General features: G+C 47.2%; 1 protein-coding gene across 2 annotated transcripts in view; it reads right to left on the bottom strand.

The window, feature by feature from the left end:
• The window catches only part of Paox (polyamine oxidase), an 8,599-nt gene extending 5,362 nt beyond the window's left edge, over positions 1-3,237 (bottom strand). For both annotated transcript variants that reach the window (XM_021203408.2, XM_021203418.2), the window contains exons 1-3: positions 3,035-3,237; positions 2,104-2,593; positions 1,217-1,416 (exon numbers count right to left, since the gene is read on the bottom strand). In XM_021203408.2, the coding sequence (XP_021059067.1) occupies positions 1,217-1,416; positions 2,104-2,593; positions 3,035-3,191 (847 nt within the window). In that variant the 5' untranslated portion in view covers positions 3,192-3,237. The remainder of the gene's footprint in view (positions 1-1,216; positions 1,417-2,103; positions 2,594-3,034) is intronic.
• Positions 3,238-8,282: the final 5,045 nt, after the last annotated feature.

Genomic DNA, 8,282 nt, shown 5'->3' with positions numbered 1-8,282 from the left:
GAGGAAGAAGAAGAAGAAGAAGAAGAAGAAGAAGAAGAAGAAGAAGAAGAAGAAGAAGAAGAAGAAGAAGAAGAAGAAGAAGAAGAAGAAGAAGAAAAAATAAGGAAATAAGGAAATAAATAAGTTCGGTTTTAACTAGAATCTACATCAACAGAATTTGTCCTGGTTGTATAGAGAAAAGTGCTTCTAAACATCTCGTACATTCATTCAGGTACCTGGAGACAAATTCCAAAGGCTGGACCTGGCAATCAGGACTCAAGGTTGACTGCTACCATATTGGAGAGAGACTACAGAGTCCCTGGTCACAGAGGGACAGTTAAGTAGGATTCTGAGGAACAGCTAGCTCACTCCTGACTTTCTATCTCTGCCAGTCACACTCCTCAGGGGCAGTCTGTGGTAGTCACCACACAGATTTCACCAGGAAGCTTGTTTTGCTCTTTACTAGAAACTGAACCCAGGGCCTCATCCATGCAAACACTCTGCCACTGGATACACTTAGATGAGTCTCGGTAGGTAAAAAAGAAAAGTCAGACAAACATGAAAGACAAACCAGAGGAGAGAACATTTGCTTGAAGCCAATATGAAAGCAAAAAGGTCTTGAATCCCAGCGCTTAGGAGACATAAACAGGTAGATCTGAGTTTGACACAAGCTTGGTTTACAAAGTGAGTTCCAAGCCATCTAGGCCTACCTAGTGAGACCCTGTCTCAAAATAAAAATTAAAGTTTAAAAAAGGAAGGAAGAAAATCAGTACAACAGGAAGCCTGCAAGGCCATACCCAGGCACATGACAGGGACAGTTTCCGCATACACAGGGCATGGGAAGAAAAGTCATTCTATCTAGATCTTCAAGAACAAGCCACTCCTGCAATCTACGAAAATGTAGCCACATAAGCACTTTGAAATTTTCATAAACCACCACATGAAACAGGGAAGTAAAAACTACTGAGTTCCCACCAGCATTTATTAATAATGGCTTCTCTATATAAAACAGTATCAGCCAGGCAAGGCAGCATGGTGACCCCAGCTGAGGCAGGATGGCTACAACTGCCACAAATGATGGTGGAGTACAATCATCCACCTGGAGACCCTTAGCATGAAAACATGAACTCAGCAGCTCAGTAAATATCCAGAGCCAAGGAAGGTGAAGAACCAGAGGCCTGTGATGCCTGGGATAGGGATATAGACAGGCAGCTTAATCAGCGTAAGTGAGTTCTACCTAATGGCACTGTGACAATGACATGATGTGCAGGCAGGCGGGCACCATCTTCACACTCCACCAACACAGGGAAGGTCTCCCCTGGAAAAGCAGCTTCCTGGAAGGACCCATTCCAGTGAATGGTCTTCACCGGCTTGTCAAAAACCATTGTATCCTTGGGCAAGGAAGCCAGTATGCGGTCGGTAAGTCCTTGGTAGCCACTAGGAGAGACAGAAGTTGATGTGTTCATGAAGCAGGCCCTGGAAGGGTAACTGGCAGAAATAAGCCACCCAAGATGCCACCAGCATCCAGAGGAGCATCGCTCAGAGCCAGAAAGGGAGGCGACCCCTTAAAACACAGAACCATTAACATCAACCTTCCGGCTAGTGAGGGTCCCATAAGTCAATGAACACAGCACTGACTGGTTCCCATGAGAACCGGAGCTCCCCACCACCACACCAGTCCCAGGTTTGTACACTTCCTGCATCAAAAATCCTATCTCCTAGAAAGAAGCCTTGGGCCTGATTTGGGGGTATGAGTGGGAGGTATAGGGGACCAGCCCCGCCCAGTCAATGTCTTTGTTCCCAGAAGCAAGCACAAGCCTGCCTGCCGTCGGGAAGGAGCTTGCTTGGCTTCTCTGCACCTGAAGGCCCTTGAATAACACCTGGCTACCCTGGGATATCAGAAGAAATGAGCTTTCAAGATATTTCCTTCTCAATTCCCTAGACGCATCTTTGCTTAAGCACAACCAGGAGAAAGAGAAACCAATCTCTCTGAATGGGGAGGGCAGTGCCCTCACCTGCCTGCTCCAGGCCTCCTCTTCTCTCCCCTTTTCCCTCCTTTCTCCAGTCTAGTGCCTCTGCCTGGACAGGAGGGACAGACAGAGCTGGCGGGGCTATGGCCCATACCCAGTCAAGATGCAATCCAGCCCAGGCAGCACTGTATACTCCCCGAACGGTGCAAGAGCCACCAGGTCCATGCTGTGGGTGCCGCTCACACAACACTCTATGTTGAAAAAGGTGTTGAGGATAGCAAGCTTGAGCTTTCTGGTGTCCTCATCATCCTCAGTCCAGCCAGCCACCTGCTGACTTATCTCCTTCTTCAGGAACTCTCCAACACTGGCCACTGAGGTTTCAGATTCATTCAGGAATTCTCGGGTCTGCTCTATCAGTCCATAGAACAGACGGGCCATCTCTGTCACCAGCTCCAGGCTCACACTTTTTCCAGAGCTGGACCAGATCATGGAGGGCAGGGCCACGTGCCCTCCTGTATCCACAAGCTGGTTCTCTTCCGATAATTCTTTCTCCCCCAGGAGCCCGAATTCCGCAGCCAGCTGGAAGACAGGATTGTCCTGGGAGGGCCCATGGATCCAGTGTGCACCCAGCTCCACTACACCACCTAGGAGGACACAGGAAATGCTACCTGGAGGCCCTAACCCCAGAAAAAGCAGCCCCACCCTTTCGCAAGCATACTGTAGGAACACCTTGAGAGTCACACGGTCCCCTTGTATACCAGGACCAAGGGTCCTATCCCTCAGGGTCAAGTGGTTCCCAAAGGCATGGCTTGGTCAGACCAGATTTTGGGAACTCCTGGGGAGGGGCGAGACAGCCTGTACAGGCATCCTTCACTTAAGGAGAAACCCGAGGAACCCCAAAGCTGAGCAAAGCAACTGCGGGACCCTAGGTTGCCTTCCCTAGAGAGTACTCTAACTTTGGGCAGTTGACTTTCCAGGCTCAGTGAACGGGGGTGTGTGTTCCTTTACTCCGGGAGCCAAAAGAGGAAGGCTTCCTGGCTTAGCAGGAACCAGATGGGGTCTGGGGTCGACCAAGGAGCGGTTACCGAAGCAGCGTTCCGAGCGGATGCGGCCCCCGGCGCCGGCGGTGGCCTCCAGGACCCGCAGGTGTGGAGCAGCCCGGTGGCTGCAGAGCCTCTGCGCAGCGCCCAGCCCCGCGATGCCGCCGCCCACCACCAGCACCCGCGGGCCGGGGGACGCCATGGCTAGCTCAGGGTCCTCCAGCGACCTGGCCTTAGGCGCCTTAGCAGAGGCGGGCGGGGCGGGGCCAGAGGCGGGGAAGAAGGCGGGGATGTGTAGAAAGGAGCGAGTGAGTGTGCGTAGGGCTGGAGGTGGGACGAGGGGCGGGGCCAATGGAGAGCTGAGGAGGGGCCAAGACGGAAGGAAGGCAAGGTCCGGACAGCCTTGGTGAACGTTCGGAACTTGACTGGAGGAGAGGAGATGGATGACCCTTGGCCTTCACTGTGTCATCCACGTAGGGTTGCGGCTCCCGGAAACGCTCAAGCTCCAGGTGCTCTGAGCAGCACTCCTCCTGTTTGGACCCGCCCATAGTCTACTTAAGAGGGGTGTGGCTGTAGCTACTATGGGGCAGTGTGAGCCAAGAACCCCATAGAGATGCGTAGTCTTCCAAAAGCATCCTTCCTGGTTCTTATAAAAGCAGAGAGTGCGCCATAGCTCTAGTCTTCTTTCCACTGGCCTATTGGCTCACTGTTTTGGCCAACCACTCAGCAGGCTGAGGGGCAAAAATGTCCTCGCCCAACGTACTCGATCCCCTTACTCACTCAAAGCTAGTAGAGGTGGTATAGAGAAATAAAACTCACTGGTTGTATGCTATGGGAAGGGGGCGATGGCTCTGACACAGATGAGAACTGTGCATAAATCCGCAGCTGAAAGGAGTATATTGTAAAGGGCAAGAGGCACATGCCCTCCCCTCAGCTACAAAACATCACTCTTGTTCACTTTCTAAGTTAGTGTGTTTAACTGGATCTTGGGAGTTGGGAGTTGAAGCTGCCCTCCCAAGCAAAGATACATAAAGCATCCCACCCTACATCAAGGAAACTGACCTGGAGACAAAGAGCTACCTGGTCTGGTTCATTAAAAATGCCCGTCTTTAATACTCACCATTTTCTTCTACACAGTTTTAAATTTTCTAACAAGTTGGTTTCACAAGACATAGAAAATCAAGTTGGAACTGACTTGAAAACTTCCCTCCTGCTGGCTAGTTTGCTTAGTGTCAAAAGCTGCTATGCAGGCTGCTGTAGGAGAAAAGTTATCAGTGGCATTGCTCCGTGTCAATTCCCACATGCTACAGGACTGTCAGGGACCTTCTGCTGTTTTGCTAAATTGTCGTGTTATCAGACTGCCTTTTAAATGTTTGGTTTTGCCCACTGATTCATGCTGCTCTCAACCTTGGCCAGAGGTGCTTCTTCTGCAGTGAGCAGCAATTAGTACAGAGATTCACAACTAGTCCACAAGCTGAGAATAAGTGACCTATGAGTGTACAACATTAAATGAAGCATCTGTCTCGCCGGGCAGTGGTGGGTGGTGCACGTCTTTAATCCCTGCACTTGGGAGGCAGAGGCAGGCGGATTTCTGAGTTCAAGGCCAGCCTGGTCTACAAGTGAGTTCCAGGACAGCCAGGGCTACACAGAGAAACCCTGCCTTAGAAGAAGAAGAAGAAGAAGAAGAAGAAGAAGAAGAAGAAGAAGAAGAAGAAGAAGAAGAAGAAGAAGAAGAAGAAGAAGCATCTGTCTCTACCTCCCCACCCCACCCTCAATGCTCAGAGAACATCAAGGAGAGGGAAGGGAAAGAGTGTAAGATCCATGGAGTGGAGAGATCTCATGTTGCTCTTCCAGAGGACTGAAGTTCAGTTCCCAGTTGAGCACCCACATCAGGTGGTTCACAAGCACTGTCACTCTAGCTCCAGGAATCCAACTCCCCCTTCCAGCCTCGATGGGCAACCATGCATACGTGATATACACACATAAGCTAAAAGCTAATAAATACTTTTAAAGTTTTTTTTAAAAAAATATAACAACCAGAGGATCAAGAAGAGTGTTATGAAACATGGCCACTGTACTCATGAACATTCTGTAGCAATGATGACCTACACAGTATCAAGCCAAGATCTATCAACATTGTAACAAGCAGCACTAATTAGATTCAGTGGATTACAAAAAGGAGGAGGAGCCATGAAGAGGGAGAGGATATGCTGAAGGTGCTTGGGGGAGTGGGAAAGAGAGTTAGGGATCAATATCATCAAGAGATCTCATTTATATGTATGAAAATGTTACAAGGTAAATAAAAGATCCTTTAAAATTCTGTTAATAGAAAACAGCCTGGAACCCAAGTACCCTTCCGCTCAAGACCAGACTGGATAAGTTACCCTGTCTCAGTTAATGTGTATATTTCCTAGCTTATCTTTTATCTTTTATCTTTTATCTTTTCTACATAAATTCATACATTTTTTATGTTTGGGAGGGATCATGATCATGAAATATGGGGATCTCAATTAGCCCAGGCTGGCCTGAAACTTGCTATGTAGGCCAGACTGATTATGAACTCCTGATCCCTTTTTCTGCATTTCCCTAATGGGGTTGCCATGCACCCCACCATGCCCAGACTTTCCTGTACCATTGTGACCCTGCTAGAGGAAAGGCAGAGTGTGTGGTCAAACTGTGAGTACACAGTTCATTTACCAATTCCTATTTTAATTTCTGTGGGATACAGGAAAGTTGAGGTGAAAACTTTTAACAAAGCAGCAGTTAGTAATACCTCGGTCCTCTAGCAGTACAGGGCAGGGACAGTTTAAACAGCCACATCCCCTGGAAATAGCAAAAGTCATTAAGCTAGCATAGCTGCTTGACACAGTTCCAGCAAGGCTGAGTGGAATGCTGAGATTGCTGTCATTCTGTCTCTCAGTTTTAGGTTTTGATCTCTGTGTGTTGTGTTCTTGGAGACTTTCTGCATTGTGACTCGTTTTATGTCTTTTTCTGCTTTTATGGAACTAACTTTATCTAGCCACTAGCCACATATTAGTCTTATGCCTTGAAGATTCTGATAAGCTCAGTGTACTGGCTGGGTTTGTGTGACAACTTGACACAGCTGGAGTTATCACAGAGAAAGGAACCTCCCTTAAGGAAATGCCTCCATGGGATCCAGCTGTAAGACATTTTCTCAATCAGTGATCAAGGGTAGAGGGCCCAGCCCATTGTGGGTGGTGCCATCCCTGGGCTGGTAGTCCTGGGTTCTATAAGGAAGCAAGCTGAGCAAGCCAGGGGAAGCAAGCCAGTAATAAGCACTCTCCATGACTTCTGCATGTCCTCCTGCCTCCAAGTTCCTACCCTGTGTGAATTCCAGTTCCGACTTCCTTTGATGAACAGCAATGTGGAAGTGTAAGCTGAATAAACCCTTTCCTCCCCAACTTGCTTCCTGGTCATGATGTTTTGTGCAGGAATAGGAAATCTGTCTCAGACACTTAGATAAGCAAAAGCTAGGAATTTGTAATGAGGCCATGATTCCAGGAATCTTCTTGGGGTATCCGCAGCTAAGCAAATTCAAACAGTATGATTGGCACAGGGTAAAGAGAGATAGTTGACAATTCTGACGAAGAGAATTAGTAACAGATCCTTGCTTCTTTTTATGATATGCTCTCTGAAAATGTAGTTTAAAGAAAGGGGGTTGTACAGAGTGCATCCAGGAGGAATAGAAGTCAGTAAATAAGATGGATTGACTAAAATAACCTTTTCCTACTTTAGAGTGTAGACGGTGAAATGATTCATAAAAGGAGTTAGCTGTTTGTATTTGCTGTTCATAAAAAGACTGGTTCAGATGCTTTCTGTTTGTCTGAGATGCTTTATAAACTGCAAATATTAGGCTAGAGAGATGGCTCAGAGGTTAGGAGCACTGGCTGTTCTTCCAGAGATCCCGAGTTCAATTTCCAGCAACCACATGGTGGCTCACAACCATCTATAATGAGAGATCTGGTGCCCTTCCGGCCTGCAGGCATACATGCAAGCAGAACACAGTATACATGATAAATAAATAAATCTAAAACAATCAAACAAACAAACCTGCAAATGCTGCCTTCCTAAAAGCAAGCTGCATATAATAAATGTGCTTGCTTTAGCGGAGACATTCTGTAGATTATTTGAACTGAAGTTTAGGGCTAATATTAAAAATAAAGTCTGTTCTATATGTACTTTCTAATTGCGACCGAACTTGTAACCCTGAACGTGTGATTAAAAAAAAATCAGAGAAAACTAATCTAATCTGCGCTTCGTGGATGATCATTAGTCTGTCTTTGTTCTGTGAAACGTGTATAAATAAAGCAGCAATCTGATTTCTAGTGAGTCAGAGCTGCAAGACTCCCATGACCACTGCACCTGCCTCACTCCTCCCTCGCCAACTCCTTATCTCCTCTTGGCCACCCTGTCAATGGGTCAGGGCTGGCCCTAAGCAGACAATAGTGCTTTTTGTCCCCTACATATAGTGCACCAGTCTGAATCAAAGGCTGCCCTGAAGCTAGGGTCGTCATATGCTCATAAACAGATCACTGGAGAGTATGCAAATACCATGGCATGCTTGTCCAAAGGCAGGAGGGCTGTGTCAGACACCACAGAAAATATCTTCCAGGTGACTAAACCAAACTGGGCTTGTTCATTTAAAAAAAATAGCCTTATCAATATGCAATTTTCATGCACTTCACCCACATAATGAGAGCAAGCCAGTGGCTTTCAGCATACTGGCAGATTTGTACAGCCATCACCACAACCGAGTTCAAAACCCTCTCATCACCCTATTCTGACTGGTTCATATGAAAAGTTAAAGAGGATGAGGCACGCTCTCAAGGTTTTCCACATACAGTGTGTGTCAGTTCTTCGCCTTTTCATCGCGTATATGCTGTATTTACGACTTCAAGGCTTTCTGCATGCTAGGCAAGAATGTTACCACTGAGCTACACCTTCAGTCTCCACCGCACATTCTAACATATTCAGTGGTATCTATTTGAATATGTTAATACCTAAATAGCCAGGTGTGGTTCTGCTTGCCTTTAATAACAGCATTTGTGAGGCAAAGCTTGGGCAGATTCCAGGCCAGCATGAGTTATATAGAAAACCCCATCTTAAAAAAAACAAAAACAAAAACAAAAAAACTAGCCGGGCGTGGTGGCACACACCTTTAATCCCAGCACTCCGGAGGCAGAGGCAGGCAGATTTCTGAGTTCAAGGCCAGCCTGGTCTACAAAGTGAGTTCCAGGACAGCCAGGACTATACAGAGAAACCCTGTCTCGGA

The sequence above is a fragment of the Mus pahari genome, chromosome 1, assembly GCF_900095145.1.
Source record: "Mus pahari chromosome 1, PAHARI_EIJ_v1.1, whole genome shotgun sequence".
Classification (NCBI taxonomy): Eukaryota; Metazoa; Chordata; class Mammalia; order Rodentia; family Muridae; genus Mus; species Mus pahari.
This window is presented reverse-complemented; position numbering and strand designations above follow the sequence as displayed.